Source organism: Plectropomus leopardus, chromosome 3, assembly GCF_026936395.1.
Source record: "Plectropomus leopardus strain MGB_pleo_1.0 chromosome 3, ASM2693639v1, whole genome shotgun sequence".
Taxonomy (NCBI): Eukaryota; Metazoa; Chordata; class Actinopteri; order Perciformes; family Serranidae; genus Plectropomus; species Plectropomus leopardus.
This window is the reverse complement of record NC_142178.1, coordinates 36,953,119-36,980,483: the sequence shown is the minus strand read 5'-3', so window position 1 is coordinate 36,980,483 and position 27,365 is coordinate 36,953,119. Positions and strand designations below refer to the sequence as shown.

The window sequence follows — 27,365 nt, the reverse complement described above, 5'->3', positions numbered from 1 at the left end:
AATGTCAAAAAATGTCATTTCCAAAAAACAGCTGAAAATGGTTGAAAATGGCTTTAAATAGCGTGCCGAGACACGCCATAGCAAAGACAGTTGCAAAAACGGACAAAAACATCATAATATGGCATGTCGAAAAAAATGACCCAAAAAGCAAGGCTATAGTATGGCAAAAATGTGAAAAAATGTCATTTCCAAAAAACAGCTGAAAATGGTTGAAAATGGCTTTAAATAGCGTGCCGAGACACGCCATAGCAAAGACCGTTGCAAAAATGGACAAAAAAATCATAATATGACATGTCGAAAAAAATGACCCAAAAAGCAAGGCTATAGTATGGCAAAAATATCAAAAAATGACATGTCCCAAAAACAGCTGAAAATGAATGAAAATGGCATTAAAAAGCATGCCTGAACACGCTATAGCATACAAAGTTGCACAAACGGACAAAAACAACATAAAATGGCATGTCGAAAAAATGACCTGAAAAGCAAGGCTATAGTATGGCAAAAATGTCAAAAAATGACATGTCCAAAAAACAGCTGAAAGTAGTTGAAAATAGCATTAAATAGCATGCCGAGACACGCTATAGCAAAGACATTTGCTAAAACGGACAAAAACATCATAAAATGACATGTCGAAAAAAATGACCCAAAAAGCAAGGCTATAGTATGGCAAAAATGTCAAAAAATGTCATTTCCAAAAAACAGCTGAAAATGGTTGAAAATGGCTTTAAATAGCGTGCCGAGACACACCATAGCAAAGACATTTGCTAAAAACGGACAAAAACACCATAATATGGCATGTCGAAAAAAATGACCCGAAAAGCAAGGCTATAGTATGGCAAAATGTCAAAAATGACATGTCCAAAAAACAGCTGAAAGTAGTTGAAAATAGCATTAAATAGCATGCCGAGACACGCTATAGCAAAGACATTTGCTAAAAACGGACAAAAACACCATAATATGGCATGTCGAAAAAATGACCCAAAAAGCAAGGCTATAGTATGGCAAAAATGTCAAAAAATGTCATTTCCAAAAAAGAGCTGAAAATGGTTGAAAATGGCTTTAAATAGCGTGCCAAGACACGCCATAGCAAAGACAGTTGCAAAAACGGACAAAAACATCATAATATGGCATGTCGAAAAAAATGACCCAAAAAGCAAGGCTATAGTATGGCAAAAATGTCAAAAATGTCATTTCCAAAAAACAGCTGAAAATGGTTGAAAATGGCTTTAAATAGCGTGCCGAGACACACCATAGCAAAGACCGTTGCAAAAATGGACAAAAAAATCATAATATGACATGTCGAAAAAATGACCCAAAAAGCAAGGCTATAGTATGGCAAAAATGTCAAAAAATGTCATTTCCAAAAAACAGCTGAAAATGGTTGAAAATGGCTTTAAATAGCGTGCCGAGACACGCCATAGCAAAGACATTTGCTAAAAACGGACAAAAACACCATAATATGGCATGTCGAAAAAAATGACCCGAAAAGCAAGGCTATAGTATGGCAAAATGTCAAAAATGACATGTCCAAAAACAGCTGAAAATAGTTGAAAATAGCATTAAATAGCATGCCGAGACACGCTATAGCAAAGACATTTGCTAAAAACGGACAAAAACACCATAATATGGCATGTCGAAAAAATGACCCGAAAAGCAAGGCTATAGTATGGCAAAAATGTCAAAAATGTCATTTCCAAAAAACAGCTGAAAATGGTTGAAAATGGCTTTAAATAGCGTGCCGAGACACGCCATAGCAAAGACAGTTGCAAAAACGGACAAAAACATCATAATATGGCATGTCGAAAAAAATGACCCAAAAAGCAAGGCTATAGTATGGCAAAAATGTCAAAAATGTCATTTCCAAAAAACAGCTGAAAATGGTTGAAAATGGCTTTAAATAGCGTGCCGAGACACACCATAGCAAAGACCGTTGCAAAAATGGACAAAAAAATCATAATATGACATGTCGAAAAAAATGACCCAAAAAGCAAGGCTATAGTATGGCAAAAATATCAAAAAATGACATGTCCCAAAAACAGCTGAAAATGAATGAAAATGACATTAAAAAGCATGCCTGAACATGCTATAGCATACAAAGTTGCACAAACGGACAAAACAACATAAAATGGCATGTCGAAAAAATGACCTGAAAAGCAAGGCTATAGTATGGCAAAATGACAAAAAATGACATGTCCAAAAAACAGCTGAAAGTAGTTGAAAATAGCATTAAATAGCATGCCGAGACACGCTATAGCAAAGACATTTGCTAAAAACGGACAAAAACACCATAATATGGCATGTCGAAAAAATGACCCGAAAAGCAAGGCTATAGTATGGCAAAAATGTCAAAAAATGACATGTCCAAAAAACAGCTGAAAGTAGTTGAAAATAGCATTAAATAGCATGCCGAGACACGCTATAGCAAAGACATTTGCTAAAAACGGCCAAAAACACCATAAAATGGCATGTCGAAAAAAATGACCCAAAAAGCAAGGCTATAGTATGGCAAAAATGTCAAAAAATGACATGTCCAAAAAACAGCTGAAAGTAGTTGAAAATAGCATTAAATAGCATGCCGAGACACGCTATAGCAAAGACATTTGCTAAAACGGACAAAACACCATAATATGGCATGTCGAAAAATGACCCAAAAAGCAAGGCTATAGTATGGCAAAAATGTCAAAAATGTCATTTCCAAAAAACAGCTGAAAATGGTTGAAAATGGCTTTAAATAGCGTGCCGAGACACACCATAGCAAAGACAGTTGCAAAAACGGACAAAAACATCATAAAATGGCATGTCGAAAAAAATGACCCAAAAAGCAAGGCTATAGTATGGCAAAAATGTCAAAAATGTCATTTCCAAAAAACAGCTGAAAATGGTTGAAAATGGCTTTAAATAGCGTGCCGAGACACACCATAGCAAAGACCGTTGCAAAATGGACAAAAATCATAATATGACATGTCGAAAAAAATGACCCAAAAAGCAAGGCTATAGTATGGCAAAATATCAAAAATGACATGTCCCAAAACAGCTGAAAATGAATGAAAAGGACATTAAAAAGCATGCCTGAACACGCTATAGCATACAAAGTTGCACAAACGGACAAAAACAACATCAAATGGCATGTCGAAAAAATGACCCGAAAAGCAAGGCTATAGTATGGCAAAAATGTCAAAAAATGACATGTCCAAAAAACAGCTGAAAGTAGTTGAAAATAGCATTAAATAGCATGCCGAGACACGCTATAGCAAAGACATTTGCTAAAAACGGACAAAAACACCATAATATGGCATGTCGAAAAAATGACCAAAAGCAAGGCTATAGTATGGCAAAATGTCAAAAATGACATGTCCAAAAAACAGCTGAAAGTAGTTGAAAATAGCATTAAATAGCATGCCGAGACACGCTATAGCAAAGACATTTGCTAAAAACGGCCAAAAACACCATAAAATGGCATGTCGAAAAAAATGACCCAAAAAGCAAGGCTATAGTATGGCAAAAATGTCAAAAAATGTCATTTCCAAAAAACAGCTGAAAATGGTTGAAAATGGCTTTAAATAGCGTGCCGAGACACGCCATAGCAAAGACAGTTGCAAAAACGGACAAAAACATCATAAAATGGCATGTCGAAAAAAATGACCCAAAAAGCAAGGCTATAGTATGGCAAAAATGTCAAAAATGTCATTTCCAAAAAACAGCTGAAAATGATTGAAAATGGCTTTAAATAGCGTGCCGAGACACACCATAGCAAAGACCGTTGCAAAAATGGACAAAAAAATCATAATATGACATGTCGAAAAAATGACCCAAAAAGCAAGGCTATAGTATGGCAAAAATATCAAAAAATGACATGTCCCAAAAACAGCTGAAAATGAATGAAAATGACATTAAAAAGCATGCCTGAACACGCTATAGCATACAAAGTTGCACAAACGGACAAAAACAACATCAAATGGCATGTCGAAAAAATGACCCGAAAAGCAAGGCTATAGTATGGCAAAAATGTCAAAAAATGACATGTCCAAAAAACAGCTGAAAGTAGTTGAAAATAGCATTAAATAGCATGCCGAGACACGCTATAGCAAAGACATTTGCTAAAAACGGACAAAAACACCATAATACGGTCATGTCGAAAAAATGACCCAAAAAGCAAGGCTATAGTATGGCAAAAATGACAAAAAATGACATGTCCAAAAAAAAGCTGAAAACAGCTTAAAACTGCATTGAATATCACGCCAAGACACGCCATAGCAAAGACAGTTGCAAAAACGGACAAAAACATCATAAAATGGCATGTCGAAAAAAATGACCCAAAAAGCAAGGCTATAGTATGGCAAAAATGTGAAAAAATGTCATTTCCAAAAAACAGCTGAAAATGGTTGAAAATGGCTTTAAATAGCGTGCCGAGACACGCCATAGCAAAGACAGTTGCAAAAACAGACAAAAACATCATAAAATGGCATGTCGAAAAAAATGACCCAAAAAGCAAGGCTATAGTATGGCAAAAATGTCATTTCCAAAAAACAGCTGAAAATGATTGAAAATGGCTTTAAATAGCGTGCCGAGACACACCATAGCAAAGACCGTTGCAAAAATGGACAAAAAAATCATAATATGACATGTCGAAAAAATGACCCAAAAAGCAAGGCTATAGTATGGCAAAAATGTCAAAAAATGACATGTCCAAAAAACAGCTGAAAGTAGTTGAAAATAGCATTAAATAGCATGCCGAGACACGCTATAGCAAAGACATTTGCTAAAAACGGCCAAAAACACCATAAAATGGCATGTCGAAAAAAATGACCCAAAAAGCAAGGCTATAGTATGGCAAAAATGTCAAAAAATGTCATTTCCAAAAAACAGCTGAAAATGGTTGAAAATGGCTTTAAATAAGCGTGCGAGAGACACGCCATAGCAAAGACAGTTGCAAAAACAGACAAAAACATCATAAAATGGCATGTCGAAAAAAATGACCCAAAAAGCAAGGCTATAGTATGGCAAAAATATCAAAAAATGACATGTCCCAAAAACAGCTGAAAATGAATGAAAATGGCATTAAAAAGCATGCCTGAACACGCTATAGCATACAAAGTTGCACAAACGGACAAAAACAACATAAAATGGCATGTCGAAAAAATGACCCGAAAAGCAAGGCTATAGTATGGCAAAAATGTCAAAAAATGACATGTCCAAAAAACAGCTGAAAACAGCTTAAAACTGCATTGAATATCACGCCAAGACACGCCATAGCAAAGACAGTTGCAAAAACGGACAAAAACATCATAAAATGGCATGTCGAAAAAAATGACCCAAAAAGCAAGGCTATAGTATGGCAAAAATGTCAAAAAATGTCATTTCCAAAAAACAGCTGAAAATGGTCAAAAATGGCTTTAAATAGCGTGCCGAGACACGCCATAGCAAAGACCGTTGCAAAAATGGACAAAAAAATCATAATATGACATGTCGAAAAAATGACCCAAAAAGCAAGGCTATAGTATGGCAAAAATATCAAAAAATGACATGTCCAAAAAACAGCTGAAAGTAGTTGAAAATAGCATTAAATAGCATGCCGAGACACGCTATAGCAAAGACAATTGCAAAACGGACAAAACACCATAATATGACATGTCGAAAAAATGACCCAAAAAGCAAGGCTATAGTATGGCAAAAATGTCAAAAAATGACATGTCCAAAAAACAGCTGAAAGTAGTTGAAAATAGCATTAAATAGCATGCCGAGACACGCTATAGCAAAGACATTTGCTAAAAACGGCCAAAAACACCATAAAATGGCATGTCGAAAAAAATGACCCGAAAAGTAAGGCTATAGTATGGCAAAATGTGAAAAATGACATGTCCAAAAACAGCTGAAAACAGCTTAAAACTGCATTAAATAGCGTGCCAAGACACGCCATAGCAAAGACATTTGCTAAAAACGGACAAAAACATCATAATTTGGCATGCCGAAAAAATGACCAAAAAAGCAAGGCTATAGTATGGCAAAAATGTCAAAAAATGACATGTCCCAAAAACAGCTGAAAATGAATGAAAATGGCATTAAAAAGCATGCCGAGACACGCTATAGCATACAAAGTTGCACAAACGGACAAAAACAACATAAAATGGCATGTCGAAAAAAATGACCCGAAAAGCAAGGCAATAGTATGGCAAAAATGTCAAAAAATGACATGTCCAAAAAAAAAAGCTGAAAATGAATGAAAATGGCATTAAATAGCGTGCCTGAGACTCGCTATAGCAACGACAGTTGCAAAATGGACAAAACAACATCATATGGCATGTCGAAAAAATTACCCAAAAGCAAGGCTATAGTATGGCAAAATGTCAAAAATGTCATGTCCCAAAAACAGCTGAAAACAGCTTAAAACTGGATTAAAAGTGTGCCGAGACATACCATAGCAAAGACATTTGCTAAAAACGGACAAAAAACATCATAAAAGGTCATGTCTAAAAAGTGACCCGAAAAGCAAGGCTATAGTATGGCAAAAATGTGAAAAAATGTCATGTCCAAAAAACAGCTGAAAGTAGTTGAAAACAGCATTAAATAGCATGCCGAGACACGCTATAGCAAAGACATTTGCTAAAAACGGCCAAAAACACCATAAAAGGTCATGTCAAAAAAGTGACCCGAAAAGCAAGGCTATAGTATGGCAAAAATGTCAAAAAATGTCATGTCCCAAAAACAGCTGAAAATAGTTAAAAATGGCATTAAATAGCGTGCCAAGACACGCCATAGAAAAGACATTTGCTAAAAACGGACAAAAACATCATAATATGGCATGCCGAAACAATGACCCAAAAATCAAGGCTATAGTATGGCAAAAATGTCAAAAAATGACATGTCCCAAAAACAGCTGAAAATAAATGAAAATGGTATTAAATAGCGTGCCTGAACACGCAATAGCATTCAAAGTTGCACAAACGGACAAAAACAACATAAAATGGCATGTCGAAAAAATGACCCAAAAAGCAAGGCTATATTATGGCAAAATGTCAAAAATGTCATGTTCAAAAACAGCTGTAAACAGCTGAAAACTGCATTAAATAGCATGCCAAGACACGCCATAGCAAAGACATTTGCTAAAAACGGACAAAAACATCATAATATGGCATGTCGAAAAAGTGACCCGAAAAGCAAGGCTATAGTATGGCAAAAATGTCAAAAAATGACATGTCCAAAAAGCAGCTGAAAGTAGTTGAAAATAGCATTAAATAGCATGCCGAGACACGCCATAGCAAAGACATTTGCTAAAAATGGACAAAAACATCATAATATGGCATGTCGAAAAAGTGACCCGAAAAGCAAGGCTATTGTATGGCAAAAATGTCAAAAAATGACATGTCCAAAAAGCAGCTGAAAGTAGTTGAAAATAGCATTAAATAGCATGCCGAGACACGGCATAGCAAAGACAGTTGCAAAAACAGACAAAAACACCATAAAAAGTCATGTCAAAAAAATGACCCAAAAAGCAAGGCTATAGTATGGCAAAAATGTCAAAAAATGACATGTCCCAAAAACAGCTGAAAACAGCTTAAAACTGCATTAAATAGCGTGCCTAAGACATGCCATAGCAAAGACATTTGCTAAAACAGACAAAAACATCATAATATGGCATGCCGAAACAATGACCCAAAAAGCAAGGCTATAGTATGGCAAAAATGTCAAAAAATGACATGTCCAAAAAAAAAGCTGAAAACAGCTTAAAATTGCATTAAAAAAACGTGCCAAGACACGCCATAGCAAAGACAGTTGCAAAAACAGACAAAAACGTCATAAAATGGCGTGTCAAAAAAATGGCATGTCAAAAAAATGACCCGAAAAGCAAGGCTATAGTATGGCAAAAATGTGAAAAAATGACATGTCCCAAAAACAGCTGAAAATAGTTAAAATGGCATTAAATAGCGTGCCGAGACACGCCATAGCAAAGACATTTGCTAAAAACGGACAAAAACATCATAATATGGCATGTCGAAAAAGTGACCCGAAAAGCAAGGCTATAGTATGGCAAAATGTCAAAATGACATGTCCAAAAAACAGCTGAAAGTAGTTGAAAATAGCATTAAATAGCATGCCGAGACACGCTATAGCAAAGACATTTGCTAAAAACGGCCAAAAACACCATAAAATGGCATGTCGAAAAAATGACCCAAAAAGCAAGGCTATAGTATGGCAAAATGTCAAAATGTCATTTCCAAAAAACAGCAGAAAATGGTTGAAAATGGCTTTAAATAGCGTGAAGACACACCATAGCAAAGAAATTTGCAAAAATGGACAAAAAAATCATAATATGACATGTCGAAAAAATGACCCAAAAAGCAAGGCTATAGTATGGCAAAAATATCAAAAAATGACATGTCCAAAAAACAGCTGAAAGTAGTTGAAAATAGCATTAAATAGCATGCCGAGACACGCTATAGCAAAGACATTTGCTAAAAACGGACAAAAACACCATAATATGGCATGTCGAAAAAAATGACCCGAAAAGTAAGGCTATAGTATGGCAAAAATGTGAAAAAATGACATGTCCAAAAAACAGCTGAAAACAGCTTAAAACTGCATTAAAAAGTGTGCCGAGACACGCCATAGCAAAGACATTTGCTAAAAACGGACAAAAACATCATAATTTGGCATGCCGAAAAAATGACCAAAAAAGCAAGGCTATAGTATGGCAAAAATGTCAAAAAATGACATGTCCAAAAAACAGCTGAAAGTAATTGAAAATAGCATTAAATAGCATGCCGAGACACGCCATAGCATACAAAGTTGCACAAGCGGAAAAAAACAACATAAAATGGCATGTCGAAAAAGTGACCCGAAAAGCAAGGCTATAGTATGGCAAAAATGTCAAAAAATGACATGTCCAAAAAAAAAAGCTGAAAACAGCTTAAAATGGCATTAAATAGCGTGCCGAGACTCGCTATAGCAACGACAGTTGCAAAAATGGACAAAAACATCATATGGCATGTCGAAAAATTACCCAAAAAGCAAGGCTATAGTATGGCAAAAATGTCAAAAAATGTCATGTCCCAAAAACAGCTGAAAACAGCTTAAAACTGGATTTAAAAAGTGTGCCGAGACATACCATAGCAAAGACATTTGCTAAAAACGGCCAAAAACATCATAAAAGGTCATGTCTAAAAAGTGACCCGAAAAGCAAGGCTATAGTATGGCAAAAATGTGAAAAAATGTCATGTCCAAAAAACAGCTGAAAGTAGTTGAAAACAGCATTAAATAGCATGCCGAGACACGCTATAGCAAAGACATTTGCTAAAAACGGCCAAAAACATCATAAAAGGTCATGTCTAAAAAGTGACCCGAAAAGCAAGGCTATAGTATGGCAAAAATGTCAAAAAATGACATGTCCCAAAAACAGCTGAAAATAGTTAAAAATGACATTAAATAGCGTGCCGAGACACGCCATAGCAAAGACATTTGCTAAAAACGGACAAAAACATCATAATATGGCATGTCGAAAAAGTGACCCGAAAAGCAAGGCTATAGTATGGCAAAAATGTGAAAAAATGACATGTCCAAAAAAAAGCTGAAAACAGCTTAAAACTACATTAAATAGCGTGCCGAGACACGCCATAGCAAAGACAATTGCAAAAACGGACAAAAACAACATAAAATAGCATGTCGAAAAAATGACCCAAAAAGCAAGGCTATAGTATGGCAAAAATGTCAAAAAATGTCATTTCCAAAAAACAGCTGAAAATGGTTGAAAATGGCTTTAAATAGCGTGCCGAGACACACCATAGCAAAGACAGTTACAAAAACGGACAAAAATATCATAAAATGGCATGTCGAAAAAATGACCTAAAAAGCAAGGCTATAGTATGGCAAAAATATAAAAAAAATGACATGTCCAAAAAACAGCTAAAAACAGCTCAAACCTTTTTTATATTGGTGTTTCATAAATGAAGTTATTTTCGGTAATTTACGGTTGGTTAAAAAAGCGTAAAGAACTGATACCCAGCACTGCTCCAGCAAGAAGCTTTGAATCTGGAATCATTTGTGCTCAATCATTATTCCACCAGTCAAAATTTACTTTCAGCATGTTCAGAGATACTGTCGTAAAGTTAACGACAGGTGACTCTACCTGTTTGTGGTGTCCAGTGAAAACGTGTCATCTCATCTTTCCACTGATTGGCTGACAGGTTCAGTTCAGACACGCCCAGCACCTCCAGAGTGGAGAACAGCTTCTACATGGACAAAAAAGAAAACAGGGTGATAGTATTAGCCAAAATAGTAAAGTAGTAATGATATACATCAGTGATACTCAACTTATGACCTGCAGGCCAAAATTTGGCCCCCGTTATGTTATTCTACATGTCTCAATATCCTAGAAATTTTCTTAAATCCTTGTACCATCCTTAAATCCTACAAACATCCTGAAGTCCATAAAATGTTCTAAAATCCTTGGAATGTCCTAAAATCCTATAACCATCCTTAAGTCCTAAAAATGTCCTGAAATCCTATAAATGTCCTAAAATCCAAGAAAAGTCCTTAAGTCTCTTGTCATATTGAATGTGGCCCCAAAGCAAAGCAAACTGAGTATTCCTAAAATACACATTAATCTAAGAAAAACTTTGCAGTCATAGTTCTAGTAATCATTTCAGCATTAGTCTTCATCATGACTGTATTTAGGTTTTTGAATGACTCACCTGCAGGTTGACAGTGACGGGCTGAGAGTTCACTTTGCTCTCCCAGCTCTGGAACTGATGCTCCAGTCTGAGCAGCACAGAGTCTTTGTCCCATTGTGTCAGTGTGAGCAGGTGGACAGCAGGGGGCAGCGCAGCCTGCAGCCCAGAGAACTACAGACAGACACACAGACAGACAGAGGAAGACCGAGGACGCCGTTACTGCAGCCAAACTGGCCACTGACACCTTTCAGCTGATTAAAACATTTCAAAGCTGCACTGAGGTTGCCTGTTTTGTGTTTGATCTGTGTGAGAAATGTTATGTAATAATTACGTGGCATAGTTTCTCCTTTATCACAAATAACAACCCACTTCCATCACTACGATCAATAACAACGCTATTCAAAAAAAACAAAAAAACACCTGAAAGGGACTCTAATTTGCATAATAGCATCATTTATTTATTTATTTGTGATGCATTTCACTCTGTAAATACAAATTTGGTTATTTGTGTCAATTTGGCATTACTGCTTAGTCTTCAAATTGTAATCACTTATACAATCTTTATTTTCATCATTTTTCTTTTTTTTATGAATGATTATAGTTACTTAAAACAGGAGGTATCTCCATAATCCATTTTTAGCATTTAACCTTTCCCGCACAATGTTTAAACTTTTTAATTTAATTTTTTTTTGTGTATGTGCAAATAAAAGCAAAGTCAAATAAAGTCAAGTACAATAAAATAAATAAATAATGAAATATGTGTCTCTGATTATTACCAGCTCTGAAAACATGTCAGTTAAATGAGAGCTTAAAACAACAGCAGCTCAGCCTGCTCTCCTGAGATTTTGTGAAACATCTTTTTGCATTACATGCAAACATGTAAAAAATAGGACAGAATGAGTGCATACACACACGCATACACATGACCCAAATAGATAATAGACTGACCTAGAGGAGAAATAACTCTACTTTGCCAAAAGATTAGTGTTACAGACTGTACTTTATTTATCAGAGGAAGGGGTGGCCGGCTGGTGTGTCACTTTTTTTTTGGTTTTGTTTTGTTTCCTTGACCGTCGTCATGTATGTGGCCAATTCTTGACATGACCTCCAATATAGCATCAACATGCTCACTCACCTCTAGACGAGTGTTTGGCTGCAGATCTCCATCAGTGAACGTCAGCAGCGGCTGCAGTACCACCTCCTGGGCCAGAGGGCGGTGTGCGTCAGCAGCGCTGGGCGGGCGCTCGAGGGAGAGCAGGAGGCGGCCTCGGACCACCAGCCCCTCTGGGAAGATGTCAGAGGTCTCGTTGAGAGGTTCGGCAACGCCGCGAACATCATCGTACAGCAGCCGGCGGTGGAGCTGAAGGGGAGGTGGGGGGTCAGGAGGGAGAGTGTGTGTCAGGTAAAACACCTGAAAGGATCAGGCTGCAGTGTGAAGCAGGACTGACAGGTGTCTGTTTGTGTGCATGTGTGTGCGTGTGTGTGTCTCACCATGATCTCCAGAGAGCCGTTGTGGATGCTGCCTCCTCCTTGAGAGCGATCCGTCACCACAGTGAGTTGGTCCTCATCATCCTAAAAACATTCAGAGTTACACATGAGTATGATGAGGAGCAAAGTGAAGCAAAGGGATGAAAATACCACACAGAAAGAGAGGAACATAAAACTATCTTTCATGAGAAAATCCCAAATATTTAGAGAGAAGAGCACTGTAATAAGTTTTCACCAGGGTCTTTGGTAAAAGGTGGATTATTTCAGACACACACACACACACACACACACACACACACACACACACACACCTTGATGAAAGCGCGGGAGTTGATAGGATAGTAGTTTCCAGCGATGGGCTCTGACTGCCTGAGTTTCCAAGTGGGTCGGAAATCTTTCCTTTAGGACAAAACAACAATACACACACAGCGTTTAGAGCTCTTCACACAGTCACTCCACACTACATTATTGTTTTTCTTAAATCAAATTCAAATTTGTCAATCTTGGTATGCTTTTTAGTCTAGAAAGTGTTTACTAACAGTTTCCTCTAGCCAAATGTAAAGTTACATCCAGTTTATGTTTAACTTTTTTTTTTTTAATCTCTTGAGCTTACTTCCTCTGCAGCACCTCTCTGCCGTTGGAATCAGTGTAGAAATATTCAGCTGTTTTGATGCTCGTGTCCAGACGAGTGATCACCTCCTTCCCAAGGTCATCACTAATGAAAACACAGAGAATTTCAGCAGCGTAAAATAATATTCAAACTCCCTAAAAATGCAGCCCATAAAGTAGGGGTCTGGAAATATGCAGTGTGATTCTCTTTTGAAACATTTCTGTCTTGCTGGAAAGGTAAAACTAAATTTGCAACACAGGATCATATGTAACAATTCTGTGAAACCGGGCTGTACGTTCACTGAAATGTAAGAGGCGTAACACGAGCATCTTGCATATGTTTTAAACTAGACTACATCTTAACTTTTGGTGAGGATGGTTGAGCTTGAGCAAACACAGGATGATATCCAACCGTCACCCCCTGGTGGAAAAACTGGGTTAAGAAAGCATTTTGGCTTCTATGATATTGAACGGAAAAAAGATGTGGACAAGAGCCATACCATATGCAGCTAAATTAAAGTGTTTTTTTTTTTTATTATGATACATTACGATTATGCTGTTTTAAAAGTAGTAAGTTGTCACAAAGTGTGAAACAAAACTGAACAAAATATAGAATGAGAACATTTTGATGCATCGAAAGCCTAGAGATCTCCACCCCTAATATGAAGATACTAATAAATTGCAATTTTCATGCATATTCCTGCAAACTATCACGTATACAGTAAAGCTCTACATGTCAAACACACTCACTCGATGGGCAGCGGTCCGACGGTCCACTCCAGCTCCAGAGCTCTGCTGTCACTGTACAGACGAACCACCTGAGACACCCAGGGAGCAAACCACTGCCTCACTTCCTGCACCACAGAAGTCTACGGGGAAGATGGATAAATTATAAATAAATAACACGTTTAATATTCAACAAACATATACATCTAAAGATTGCCATATAGTGTGTGAAAAGAAATATTTTGCATATTTTTAGAAGTCTATGTTTTTAGGACTGAAGTCCATCTGAAGTATTCTCTTTCTGAGATTCTGGGTTTAATAAAATAAACTCAAAACCCACCTTTTCAAAAAATACCTGTCTGCCACTGCCTCCCCAGATCTGAACTGCCAAATCCTCTGAATTTTGCTTTTGTATTGTGTTTTCGTATTTGTATCTGCTCTGTTCATGTATTTTTATTCTCTATTTTGCATTCATATTTGTTTTTCTTTTTGCATTTCATGTAAAGCATCTTTGTGTACCTATAAACGCGCCATATAAATCCTATCTATTATCATTATTTTATCATTATTCAATAACTAGATTTTGGCATCTCGAGTGTTATCTGATATAAACAGATGTAACACAACAGCCTATTATTCTTAAATAAACTGAGTAAAAAGATGTCAAAATAAAGCTACACAAAGAATTTAACTAACTGAATTTTTTGGCGTTTTTGCCTTTAACTGAGAGGACAGCACATGTGTGAAAGGGGGAGGGGGGGTAACATGCAGTAAAGGGCCGAGGCTGGAATCGAACCCCCGGCGACTACAGCGAGGACACAGTCTCTTTAAATGGGGTGCTTGCACTATCCACTGAACCACCAGGCACCCCTAAATATCTTTTTTTAAATGAAAGCCAACATTTACGTTTAGAATAAACAAAGTAAAATAAAGAAATCAGTGTCATATAATGAATGTAGCTGTGATGCTGCTCGCTCTCGACCTGAAAGCTCTCCGTTTTGGCCGTCTTGCTGATGATGAAAGGTGTGGAGGAGTTGGGTCTGAAGATGTAGGCGCCTGACGGCTGGATACTCAGCAGGTTGTTACCGTCACTGGCGTTGTACCTTGACATAGAACACACACATTAAAAAACAAATCAAGCAGCAAAAGTGGAAAACAGGACGCTATCTGCAGGTGGAGAGACACTAACCAGTAGAAATTCTGAGTCAGTTTGATGGTCTGTTTAGTCTCCAGGTTGCTGAGGCTGCTCAGGAGGCCGGTGTCGGGGTCAAAGGTCACTTTTAGGAACTGGAGCGTGTGAAAACACAAATAGAGGATACAAATGTACTTTGTCATGGATGAAGTAAGGCTTAAAAAATAAATACAGGAAAAATAAACATGAGTTAAGTTCATGGGATTAATCACTCTCTAAAGGAAAATTCATCAATGCAATGATGTCTAATATGTAACAGCTGTGAAAAAATAAAATCATATTTGTTTTAAACATGTCTCTGTTATGAATTTTGTAATTATTGACAACACTTTTCGTCTGCATGTGGTCAACTTGTTTCGTAATAAAATGTCGTACAATTATGATTTTATCATTTATTATTATTATAATTATTATTATTATTATTATTATTTGGTAATTAATTTTACCTATTATCTTTTCTTTTTTAAATTCTTCTTATTATTTTATTATTCAGAAATTAATTTGACCTTTTATTGTTATTATTAGTAGTATTAGTATTATTTAGTAATTACTTTTAGCTATTATTATTATTATAATGATTTTTTTTAAATATTTGATCTCTTTACTCTTTTATTGTAAATCTGTATCCTTTATTATGTTTTTTTAACATTTTATTGCTGTGTTTAGCACTGCACTGCCTCGTTGTGTGAAATGTGCTTTACAAATAAAGCCGCCTTGCAGTGAATGTAGTTTTGGAAGTAATAATGAAACCACTGCATCCATATAACACCGTGTGACTTTGAGCTATCACAATCTTTAAAAAAAGTGTGCGATGATGCTGTGGTGAGACCTTGTTCGCGATGGTGGTGGGCGCGCGGCGCTCTGTGGCGGCAGGTGGAGGCCCGTCCTGAAGCAGCGACACAGAGTAGGTGGAGAAGCCCAGAGGAGGAGCCTGCACCTGGAACACCAGCTCATTGACGGCGAAGCCTCGGTTTCTCCTCACGTCCCGGGTGGCCGCGGACACCGGAACCACCTGGAACAGAGACACAGAGAAGCTGCCATTTTTAATTTTTTGTTTCATATTTTTACTGCAAAAAGGGGCCAAAAATGCTTAACAGAAACACACTCAGTGGTGGCAGGATTATAGTTTACAGGAAAATCTGAACTCTGCAGGTTCTGAGCTATTTTATGACATCCTGACAATCAATCAGATAATATGTTTGACTATTACAGATTATAGGCATTCATAATAAATGTAAATTATGCTATTGCCACAGAAGAATTCCACCTGTAATAAATGATTGTGCTATGTTTCAAAAAAATCATATAAAGTGCATTTCCTTAACATCAAATTAAAAAACATTATTCAATTCTAACAAGTTGCTATAAAAACTTAATAATCCACTCTGACTCATTATCAAACAAAAGAGTCCATGCAAACTGGATTAAACTGTATTAGAGCTGCAACAACTTATCAATTAGATGTCAACTACTGAATTAATCACAAACTAATTTGATTATTGATTGATAAGTTTAAGCCATTGTTTTAAAGAAAAAGTCAAAACTCTCTAATTCCGGCTTAATAAATTTGATTTTTTTTCTGGTTTCTTCACTCGTCAAAGACAGTAAACTGAATATCTTTGGGCTTTGGCCAAAACAAGGCATTTGAGGACAACAATTTGGGCTTGGGGAAACACTGACTGGTATTTTTCACAATTTTCTGACATTTTATACACAAAAACACTAAATGATTAATCGAGAAAATAATCGACAAGGTGAATAATCGCTAGTTAAAGCCCTCGAAAAAAGTTGTCTTTGTCATGTCACTGCAAAGTTTGTTGTTGATCACCTCATACTTAATGCTGAGACACACACACACACACACACACACACACACACACACACACACACACACACACACACACACACACACACACACACACACACACACACACACACACACACACACTTACCTGACAGTCCACTGATTTGCCTTCAGCATCTGATACGTCGTATGCGGTCCCGTTCACCGGCAGCCTGACCGGCCAAGTGACGGGGCGAGCGAGAGGATTGTACACATTGACTGAGAACTAAGAGAGAGAGAGAGAGGTTGAGCATTGTTAAATAACAATCTTGATTTTTGTTAATACGTTTACAATATCTGAACCCATCAGTTATCGTCTAACCACGATACAGCAACACAGACATGCAGAATCTATTTATAGAGATCGTTAATATTTATACAAGATATGATTCTTCTTAACCTCTTAATATAATAATCCCTCTTCTTTTTCTTTTTCTTTTGCTTCTGCTTTGTTTTCCTTGTTTGTTTAAATCTGTTTTATTAGGGTTCTTAGGCTTGGTTTAAATGTATTATTACTACTGATTTGTCATACTTTTCTGTGCTCATTTACCGTGAACAGCAAGGTGGGAGATAAATGCCAAATTACCGAATGCACAGCGGGAAGTGGTATTGCAAATAAATGGGTACTTAATAGTGTTGAAAACAGACATAAAAGTTACAGACAGACAAAATATCACAAAAATACAAACACCTAAATAACAATATAAAACACAAAAAGAACACACAATAAAGTTACCACAAGGTAGGACTAAAAGTATGTTAACATACGCTATAAGTAAAATATGATATAACAAGACAATTTAAAGTCCAGTTCGATTTTAAGTGTGTGTGTCACCTTCTTGCTGGACTCAGTGAGAGGACACACACTGATGTTGAGGTTGTCACAGAAGATTCGCTCAGCAGATGAGCCACTCAGGGCAGCCAGACTGTTACTGACAAGAACCTGAAAAAGGAAAAATCGAAGTCAAAACTCAGAAATATCAGGTGCATTAATGTCCTCCGATATCAAAGAAAAAAATGTTAAAAAGTGGTTCCAGCTAACAATTGGCTTGCTAAAAAGTTACACTCTGCATTTGGAGCTGATCCAAACAAACAGTTTTTAATATGTTCTTTTGCATAAAAAATACAAAGACTCTACTGGACACACAGCACCGCAGTATCTCAGAATATGAGTAAATGAACACACAGGATTATGTTGAGCATCGTGATGCCGTGTGAAGCTAAAAAAATACCTGACAGTGTTGCCAGCCGCCAGCCAGCCGCCTGGCGTAGTCGTTTGCTACGTGTTGCTTCTCTGTGCCCGACACCGCGTCATGGTGCTGAGCCACCGCCATGGCTTTCTCTGAAAAGAGCACAAACTGTCAGTCCTCTCTCTGGTCTCAAGTCAGATTTATTAACCCTTCGGGGCGCATGTTAATATTTCAGACAATTGTATTGCTCTGCACACAAAATGTGCTTCTCAAAAATATTTATAACATAACATAAATATTAAAAATATTTTTTTTAATTTTACATTCATTGACTTAATGTTTTAACCAACATCATTCCTAATCATAAATATCAAATATTGATTAGTTTTCAGAATTTTAACCTTTTAAATGACAGGTTTTTGTCATGGTGTCACTATGTTTTTAAATGAAAAAAAAAACCCCACAAAAAATGAATTATTTTCAATAAACTAAATGCAAAGAACATTTTTTGTTATTATCAAAGCCTGGGATATGTCCGTGACCAGCAGCAACATTGAATCTAGTGGAAATTGCATGTATTTTCTCCATATGCCAAATATAGTAAAAAAAAAAGACATAATCAGGTGGAAAATACTAAAGTAAGTGACACCCAAAAATAATACAATGCATGTTTTCATGCCTTGATGGCTGTGGGAATTGCAGTTTGAATGGGTTTCAATGGCGCATTTTTTGCACTTAACATTATGAATGTAACAATTTTCTCCACGCAGTGTATTTAAGACTTATTGTAGGAGCTGAGGTGGAAATTCCAAGATTAAACAAAAATACACTATCTTGTCAAAATTTATGCCAAAAGCACATGAAGTGCACCAAATACTCCCTGAGGTTTAATATTTAAACCACTGTGACCGAGAGAACTATGACGGGATTATACGTATGTGGTGAATTAATCAGCCATTGATGATTGATGATGATGGTGTATATGTGAGCACAAGATGAAAGCTTCCTTCCCAAAAAACCTTATACCATTAATGATTTTTTAAAAAATCTTTTTACAGTAAGAAGCAATAAAAACAAAATCTCACTCATGGTCAGACTGTCGCCCTTGCCAAAGGGTCCATTCCTGGAGACCGGACCCCCGAGTATCTCCAGCTGGTTACACGTCTGGAACAAAACAAAGCGGCAGTTACGAGAGTCCTTCAACAGAGGACAGGTGGAGTAATATGATGCTGTTCAGCAGACAACATTAGTATAGTGATCTGCTAACTAATGCCATCAACAGGTCAAAATGGGAAAAACAGAAATAAAGTTTGGTGTGATGCAGTTGTCTTAACCCTTTGAAACCTGGATCAACATCACTGTTCTTCTGCTGTACTTAGACACTTTTCACAAGTATTTATACCTTTGAACTCTTATTAAATTGGTTTAAATTATTTAAAAAAAACATGAAAAAGGCTAATAGCAACATGGCAAAATGTCTTGCAAACTGAAAGAAACTAGTATTTTTAGAAAATTATTAAAAAAAAATAACAGGCTTGAGAAAAAAATCCAGAAAATGATATTTATAATGAAAATGTTAAGACAGAATTGATATTTTATAAAGTACCCCCCCGCCCGCCCAAGTCATTCTCTTGCTTGTTCTTTCTTTTATCTGTTCTTTTTTTCTATTTATGACAATGTCCATGTAATTTTCTTGCACTTTTTACTAATTTGTTGCAATTTTTTGGATAATTTCTTCAAAAGTTGCTCATTGCCTTCTTCTAACGTTTTCAAAAGAAACAAAGCCAGTCTGCTCAGGTTTCAAATGACTAAAAGGAAACTTTAACTTCCTGCCTTCTCTGCACAGACTGATAAGCATCAGGACGAGGACGGCCGGGTTTTGAAACAGCACTTAAACTCTTAAATTATTAATGTGCTGCTATTATTCCTGTCTGTGCACAATGATATACATCATAGTTGGTTGTAGGAAAGCTTGTTTAATTATTTATTATAATGACTGTAAGTACTTTTATGTTGATGAAAAAAATACTTAAAATTGAAAAAACATTATATGTTGTGTAACATATTTTAATATATAATTATTATAATACTAAATATAGTTTCTGGACTTTTTCCCATTAAAAAAAAGATATTTCTTTCTCTCTTTCCTGTTTTAAGATCAATTTTCAAGTTGTTTTCTTGTCACATTTTACCATGGTTTTGCAGTTTGTTCAGTGACTTTTCCCCATGTTTCTGAGGAGAATTTGAACATATTTACGTTTAAGCATGAATTCAGACAGCTTAATACAAGTCAGATTTAAGTCTTTTTAAGACATTTTAATGCCACTTGCAATTAAATTTAAGCCAATTTTACCGTAATCAAAATTGAAGGAGAAAAAACACATCAACAGACTCAAGGGTAAGGACAATTTTACCCAAATGTTTAACAAAAAGCATGACCTTTTTGATCAAGTTAAAAAGTCAGACTATTTACTTCAAATTCTGGGAGCATAAAGAAAAAAAAATTCTTTACATCCTGATCTGCATTTTGTTAATGCAAGGGGCATTCTGTAATTTTTTTAAAAAAGATATAATTTATTTTTAGATTTTTTTAATGCAAAAACTGAAGAAAATGACTAATAATATCCCAGTTCCTATGTTATAGAATTTTTAAGACTTTTGAAATATTGATTTAAGACATTTAAAATTCCAATTAAGGCCTTTTTTTTTTTAGATGATTTAAAGCTGCGGAAAGGATCTGCGGGAACCCTGCAAGGTGTCTGAATGCAACAGAAAAAGTACTGATGCTGATCCAGGTTTCGAAGGGATGAGTCCAGTTTGACAGAGCAGAGCAGAACTTGACAAGTGGAGTCACACATGTTTTTAAATGGCCTCTCTTGATGACATTTTCACTGTCCAGAGCAGAGTGAAGCAGCTTCCCATATGTGCTTCTTCATGCTCTGTCAGCTTCCCTTGTGAAGAATGTAATTGGATTTTGGCTTTACATAAAAATGATCCTGAGTTTGGACTCTAAGAGTGAACCTCAAACTACCTGCAGGTTGCTGTTGCTGATCCTCTCGTAACGCTTCAGCGCCGGTCGGCTGGTAAAGTAGCCGGTCCAGAAATCATGAGCGTCGTCTGCATAGGGGAAGAAATCATCCGTCTTCAAAGCCCTGGGATGAAAAGAGGATGAAGTCGGAGGAAAATATACAGAAGACGTCTCGTCATGCTGTAATTACGGATATAACTTTGGCACAGTTACTCCAAAAAGCTAATTCAAAGCTCATAGTACCAGGTGAAGTTCGCTCTGTGCAGCTCCTGGAGGTAGCAGGACGGGGTAGAATAGAGCACGTTGACTTTGACGCCATTTGCCTGCTGGGCGTTGACATAGTGGATCAGCTTGTCCAGGTTCTTGTACCACATGTTGGCGTTCTCATACTGGAAGTCCGAGCCCATAGTCATGATAATGTGATTGGTTTTATACACCGTAGCCTGAGAAAAAGAAAAGAAAATATTTATATATAAATTTTATCAGCATTTTTATGATCATATCACCAAATCAGAATTTAAAAATGTGTTTTGCTAATGCCATCCATCCATCCATTTTCTTCTGCTTATCCGGAGTCGGGTCGTGGAGGAAGCAGCCTAAGCAGGGAAGCCCAGACCTCCCTCTCCCCGGCCACTTCGTCCAGCTCTTCTTGGGGGATCCCGAGGCGCTCCCAGGCCAGTCGAGAGACATAGTCCCTCCAGCGTGTCCTGGGTCTACCCCCGGGCCTCCTACCGGTGGGACTTGCCCTGAACACCTCACCAGGGAGGCGTGCTGGAGGCATCCTAATTAGATGCCCGAGCCACCTCATCTGGCTCTTCTCAACACGGAGGAGCAGCGGCTCTACTCCGAGCTCCTCCCGGATGGCCGAGCTTCTCACCCTATCTCTAAGGGAGAGCCCAGCCACCCTTCGGAGGAAGCTCATTTCGGCCGCTTGTACCTGCGATCTTGTTCGTTCTGTCACTACCCAAAGCTCGTGACCATAGGTGAGGGTAGGAACGAAGATCGACCGGTAAATCGAGAGCTTTGCCTTTCGGCTCAGCTCCCTCTTCACCACGACAGATCGGTGCAGAGTCCGCATTACGGCAGACACTGCACCGATCCGCCTGTCGATCTCTCACTCCATCCTTCCCTCACTTTGAACAAGACCCCGAGGTACTTAAACTCCTCCACTTGGGGCAGGATCTCATCCCCGATCTGGAGGGGGCACTCCACCCTTTTCTGGCTGAGAACCATGGCCTCAGATTTGGAGGTGCTGATTCTATATGTATGAAAGGTGCTATACCAACAAAATATCCTTTTTTTTTTAGTACTTATAATTGCGTACAGTAAGCTTGTCATTAGTCATCATATTCTTTACAGTTGAGCGATATGGTGCGTTTAAGTTATTGTGTATGTGTGTGTGTGTGTCTTACCTGATTGTTGGCGATGGCGAGGAAGCGCCTCACCACGTCATCGACATTATAGTCCTCCAGGTCAGGGTCATCTCTGATTGGTGCGTCATCACAGGACTGGTCCCAGCAGAAGCCATCTGGAGGATTGTACCCGTTGGGAAGGATCCCTGTTAGGTGGTGGAGGCAAAGGGCAAAGGTTAAACTACAAAAGTAGAACTACCACCTCACGTAGTATAGCTCCACAAAGCGGTTAAGTTGTAGTTTACATCTGTGTCTGTCCTGACTCCTGTGTAGCCATGACAGGTGACTATGTGTCAAATATGGATGTTGCTTATTTTAAAACATCAACGCTTCACACACACATTTTCAGCCCGGAAGCACAGAAGATCTCTACAATCAGCACAGTTTCAAGATTAGAGTCACATATTCAGCGTCTGATCAGATATGAGCTTTCCTTTTCCTGAGTTATGACATAAGTAACAGCAAGAAAAGTTTTTGCTAAATAATATGATAAAACAGTGAAATTGAGCTTTAGGGTATAAAATGTCATTGATCTTTTTCTTTTTCACAATTATAATATGAATGTTTGTAATACTTTTGACCACCCAAATCTAATTTGCTCATCATTGAATACAAGTTGACATTTGTGCCAAATTTGGGGAAATTCCCCCAAGGCCTTCTTGAGATATCGGTGTTTATGAGAATGAGATGGAAACAAGGTCACATTAACCTTGACCTTTGACCATCGAAATCTAAACAGGTCATTGTTGAGTCCATATTGGCGTTTGTGCCAAATTTCAGGAAATTCCTCCTAAGAGAATGAGAAAAACCAGGTCACAGTAATCTTGACCTCTTACCACCAAAATCTAACAAGTTCATCCTTGAGCCCAAGTGGACGTTTGTGCCAAAAGTTAAAAAAAACTCCATCAAGACGGTACGTACATACAAATGGACAACCCGAGAACATAATGCCTCTGCACATGGCTATCATCCATGAAGATGCATGAGAACAACCCGTTCCAGTCATGCACCAATGTGAAAACATTTATGATTTGAGTGAAATGAGCCTTTAAGGAGGAGTAAATGTGTATGTGTGGGAGTTTTGTTACCTGTGAAGAGATCAGCCATGGGCGGTGTGAGGCTGTCAGACGCCCTCCACAGGAGCTCCTGCTCCTTCGTTCCCCTCCTGCGAGCCCGGTCCTGGTAGTCCAGACGACCAAAGAAAAAGCCGTCGTACCCCATCTGGAACAAAACACACCGGAAACAGTTGGTCTAAAGCTCAGAGATAAAAGTTTAACTGGAGAGCTGCAGGTTTGAAGTCATGTTGCGACAGCATGTGTTTGAAATGAATTGGGTTTCATTTGGGGAAATAAACGTATTTGTTTTCTAGTTTAAGGTCAAACGAAAAGATTGATACTAAATATAAAACTACAGCAAGCAGCTGTTTAGCTTAGCTTAGCATAAAATCTGAAAAAAAGGGGAACAGCTGGCCTGGCTCCGTCTACAGGCAACAAAACTCACCTACCAGCATCATTAAAGCTCACCAATTATCATATTACATTTACTACTTTAAGTGTTCCTGAAATCTCCGCTGGTTGCCTGGAAACCCCAAATTGACAAAATCACAGTCTGAAATCCTATCTTATCTAAGTTCAGGATGACATTTAGTTTTTTTTAGTATCACAGAGACGTGTTTTCTACTGCATGTAGTAAAAATAAAGATCTTATTTTAGGATATGAATTCAGCTATTACAGAACCCAAAGTAGGAATCCTAAATTAATAGATCATAGATCCTATCCTAAATTCAAAATAACTGCTAAAAATGGGACCCAAAGACTCCACAAAATCACCCAGTTAAGAAATGCTCCAGCACATAATCCTCCCCTAAAACCACGACTTTTTCTTATCTAATTCTCTGCAGGACAGTGATGTTTATTTCTTAAAATGCTGAACTATCCTTTAAGATGAATTACCTGCGCAAACATGGAGGCGTGTTCTCGGGCGTGGCCAAAGGGGTCGATGTGCCAGGCGACACGGGGGCGACCACAAGGCCCAAAAGTCTCATTGAGGAACCTCAGGCCCATGGTCATCTGGTCGATGACGGCGCTGTAGTGGGTGGTGGCCTCGTCACTCATACACCAGCCGCCGTTCACAAACTCCAGACGGCCTGAAGGAAAGAGAGAGGTGTTAATTCAGGTTATGAAACCCCTCCAGTTTAAATATAAATGTACAATGTTGACTTATTTACCTTCATTAACCAGCTGTTTGACGGTCTGCTGCATGCTGGAGCTCTGCTGTTTCCACCAGCGGTAGAAGAACGCCGTCTCCACGTAGATGAACCTCCTGTCAGGATTCTTCAGCAGCTGATCCACCACCGAGTCCAGGATGTACTGCACCCCCGCGTGCTGGATGTCGTTACGATCTACTCACAGATTAAACACACATACAAAAACACGTATAGATTGAGGACAGAAAGTGATTTTTAACATAGATTTCCAACTTCGAGAAGGCGTATGAAAAAATATCCATCAGATTTTTTACTGTTGTAAAACTTCTGCAACTATTTACTCAAAACATTTGTGAAAGTTTCCTTTTGAAGTTGAAGTAAAGAACAGTGAAAGATGCTTTCATGTCAAAAACAAAATTAAGAAACACTCTGCAAAATCTTTTTACAACATTTTCTAAATGTTGTATCCTTCAAATACCTGACTGTGCTCAGAAACTCAGTTGTTAAAGCTGGTGCACCGTGCACAGAGGCTACTGTATGTCCTCGCCACGGCGGCCACGGGTTTGACTCCAGCCTTGGCCCTATCTATTCACGGCCAAAAGCCCCCATATAATTATCTATGAAAAATTAAAAACTGTGTGCTTATACTTCAATGTCATGTTGCAAAAATAAATGAAAAGTGGATGAAAACTAAAATTCATGCATTGTCCACACATTCATGCGGTACATTTTATCTATTCATAGAAAGTGCAACTTATCTCTGCTTGCATAACCACACAGGTCAAGAACAGATGATGGTCACCTGCAGAACACACGGCCACTTCCACTGTAAAAAGACATGTGATGCACTAAAACTATAAAACTGTTTTGCAGAATCTGCTTGTGAAGAAAGCAGCTGGACTCATCAACAAGACCCCTGCACTGACTGCAACGCAGGGACGACCAAGTTTAAAAAACAACAAAATTGGACTTTCCACTTTTTTCACGTGATTATACAATAAGGAAAACATAGATATTACTGTATATTATACTACGTTTGCCAATATATCCCCCTTAATCCTACACACTGGACCTTTAAGACACATCAAGTGCTTGTGTTAATGTGTGATGGATACACGACTGGATTGATTTTAGCCATAATCAGGGTGGCACAGTGGAGGTTAGCACTGTTGCCTCACAGCAAAAAACTCCTGGGTTTGTGTCCCCGGATGACCTAAGTCTGTTTGCATGTTTTCCCCGTGTCTGTGTGGGTTTCCTCCGTGTGCTCCAGTTTCTAGCAAAAACACGTCTGTTAGGTTAACACACCTGTCCGTACTCCTGACCAAATTGTGGCAGAAAATTAGAAGTCGGTATCCGAGTGCTGCACCCTGCTCAGTGCTCCTTAGAGGAAGAGTAAAATGCAGAGGATAATTCTGCTGTAAAATGCACATGTGAAAATAAAAAAAGTCTTATTTTTTTATTTGTAAAGCTGCAGCACTCTTTTAAAAACTTAGCACTGAGCTCCAGAAGTTTGTTGCTCTCTTGGAGACGACTGATGAGCCAAACTCGGCAGATCTGTACTGTGTTGCAGCGTCTGACGGTCCTCCTCGTTGTCCCATCTGAGTGACATGAACTCTTCCGATGTCTATTGATCACTCTGACAATTAAACTAGCAACAGCAAAATGCACAAGGATTTCAAAGGTCAGGAGATTACACTTCTGAGAGATGTTACACTGACATTTACTTTAGCCAGAACTTTGTCCAGTGACTGAAATATTTGTAAAGTTTTTTTAGTGGAGCAAGTGTTGTTTTCCAGCTCCTCATTTATTGATATTCACCAAAACACCAAGAAAAATCTGTTGCAATCCTTGCAAAACTACAAAACCCCATTCTGAAGACCACTGCCAAAAGTCATACGGCAGATGATAAAATGGTTATAATAATAATAATAATAAAAAACTTTATTTATTCTTACAAGAAATGCAGCCCAACATGCTTTACAAGAAAAAAATTAAATGCACTAGGTGTTTCATGTGAAAAGACTTAAAGACATAATAAAACCAGCATGTAAAAATTAAATCAGAATAGAATACATAAAATGTATCTTCAAATGGATAAAATCCACTTGATAATATGAGTAAAAGTAAGCTAAAATAAGGATAAAAATGTAGTGCACAGAATGCTTAACATAAAATGGAAAATAAAATAAACAAAATAAAACTGACTGAAAATATTAATAAAATAAGCATAAAAACAGTATATAAAATGCATAAAATCAAGGACAATACAACATCTTATAGATGTGCAGCAGTACGCATATGTTTTTTGTTTTCTTTTAAAAACATTTACCGAGCTGGCTTCTCTGATATCTATAGGCTACATCTCGAGCCACGAGGAGTCTAAAATGGCATATTCTGAACTTCATACTCACTATGTGTAAATAAACAGCAGAACAAATCTTTTTGGAAGCTCTGAGCTAAAATAAAAATTATTAATCCAATCATTGTAATGAAACATTATCTATTTGAATAAATGGAATTTATACATTTTAAAATGTTTCTCAAATATAAAATTTATTTTTCCTTGCACTGGCCAACAATAGACAAGAGTGTCTCGACCACGAGTAAAATTTTCTCTTAACTTAGAGAAGAGCAAAATAAGAAAACACTGGTGAATCCCCAAAATCAATAGGTGCTAACAAAATAAGAACAAAACATAAATATGAGCAAAAATAAGAGAAAATGTGTTAATATACTGAGTCCTGCATGACGCCGCTTGTTACTTATAATGTTCTTTCTGACTGTAAATAAAAATGTAGCTTCCTCTTTCTTAAAAAGTTCAAAGGGGTAGGAACATGCATGTGATGGACGTGTATTTGAGAGTGTGTGTGTGTGTGTGTGTGTGTGTGTGTCAGACTGACCTCCATAGTAGTACTGGTCAACAGTCTTGAGCCAGCCGACGTCATCATGTGTGTGAGGGACCAGGTGGACATTCAGCATGTTGGGCTTGGTGGCATGACATGACTG

The 27,365-nt window shown here is 37.6% G+C and overlaps 1 protein-coding gene across 1 annotated transcript in view; it reads right to left on the bottom strand.

Moving 5' to 3' along the window:
- The window catches only part of man2b1 (mannosidase, alpha, class 2B, member 1), a 53,172-nt gene that overhangs the window by 25,356 nt on the left and 451 nt on the right, over positions 1 to 27,365 (bottom strand). The window contains exons 2-22 of the mRNA XM_088074838.1: positions 27,260 to 27,362; positions 24,381 to 24,554; positions 24,106 to 24,299; positions 23,241 to 23,373; positions 22,153 to 22,298; positions 20,984 to 21,183; positions 20,744 to 20,864; positions 18,798 to 18,876; positions 17,755 to 17,864; positions 17,358 to 17,465; positions 16,632 to 16,748; positions 15,509 to 15,691; positions 14,677 to 14,774; positions 14,470 to 14,590; positions 13,512 to 13,630; positions 12,766 to 12,867; positions 12,464 to 12,551; positions 12,156 to 12,236; positions 11,800 to 12,024; positions 10,686 to 10,835; positions 10,121 to 10,223 (exon numbers count right to left, since the gene is read on the bottom strand). Coding sequence (XP_087930964.1) covers positions 10,121 to 10,223; positions 10,686 to 10,835; positions 11,800 to 12,024; positions 12,156 to 12,236; positions 12,464 to 12,551; positions 12,766 to 12,867; positions 13,512 to 13,630; positions 14,470 to 14,590; positions 14,677 to 14,774; positions 15,509 to 15,691; positions 16,632 to 16,748; positions 17,358 to 17,465; positions 17,755 to 17,864; positions 18,798 to 18,876; positions 20,744 to 20,864; positions 20,984 to 21,183; positions 22,153 to 22,298; positions 23,241 to 23,373; positions 24,106 to 24,299; positions 24,381 to 24,554; positions 27,260 to 27,362 — 2,755 coding nt within the window. The remainder of the gene's footprint in view (positions 1 to 10,120; positions 10,224 to 10,685; positions 10,836 to 11,799; positions 12,025 to 12,155; positions 12,237 to 12,463; positions 12,552 to 12,765; positions 12,868 to 13,511; positions 13,631 to 14,469; positions 14,591 to 14,676; positions 14,775 to 15,508; positions 15,692 to 16,631; positions 16,749 to 17,357; positions 17,466 to 17,754; positions 17,865 to 18,797; positions 18,877 to 20,743; positions 20,865 to 20,983; positions 21,184 to 22,152; positions 22,299 to 23,240; positions 23,374 to 24,105; positions 24,300 to 24,380; positions 24,555 to 27,259; positions 27,363 to 27,365) is intronic.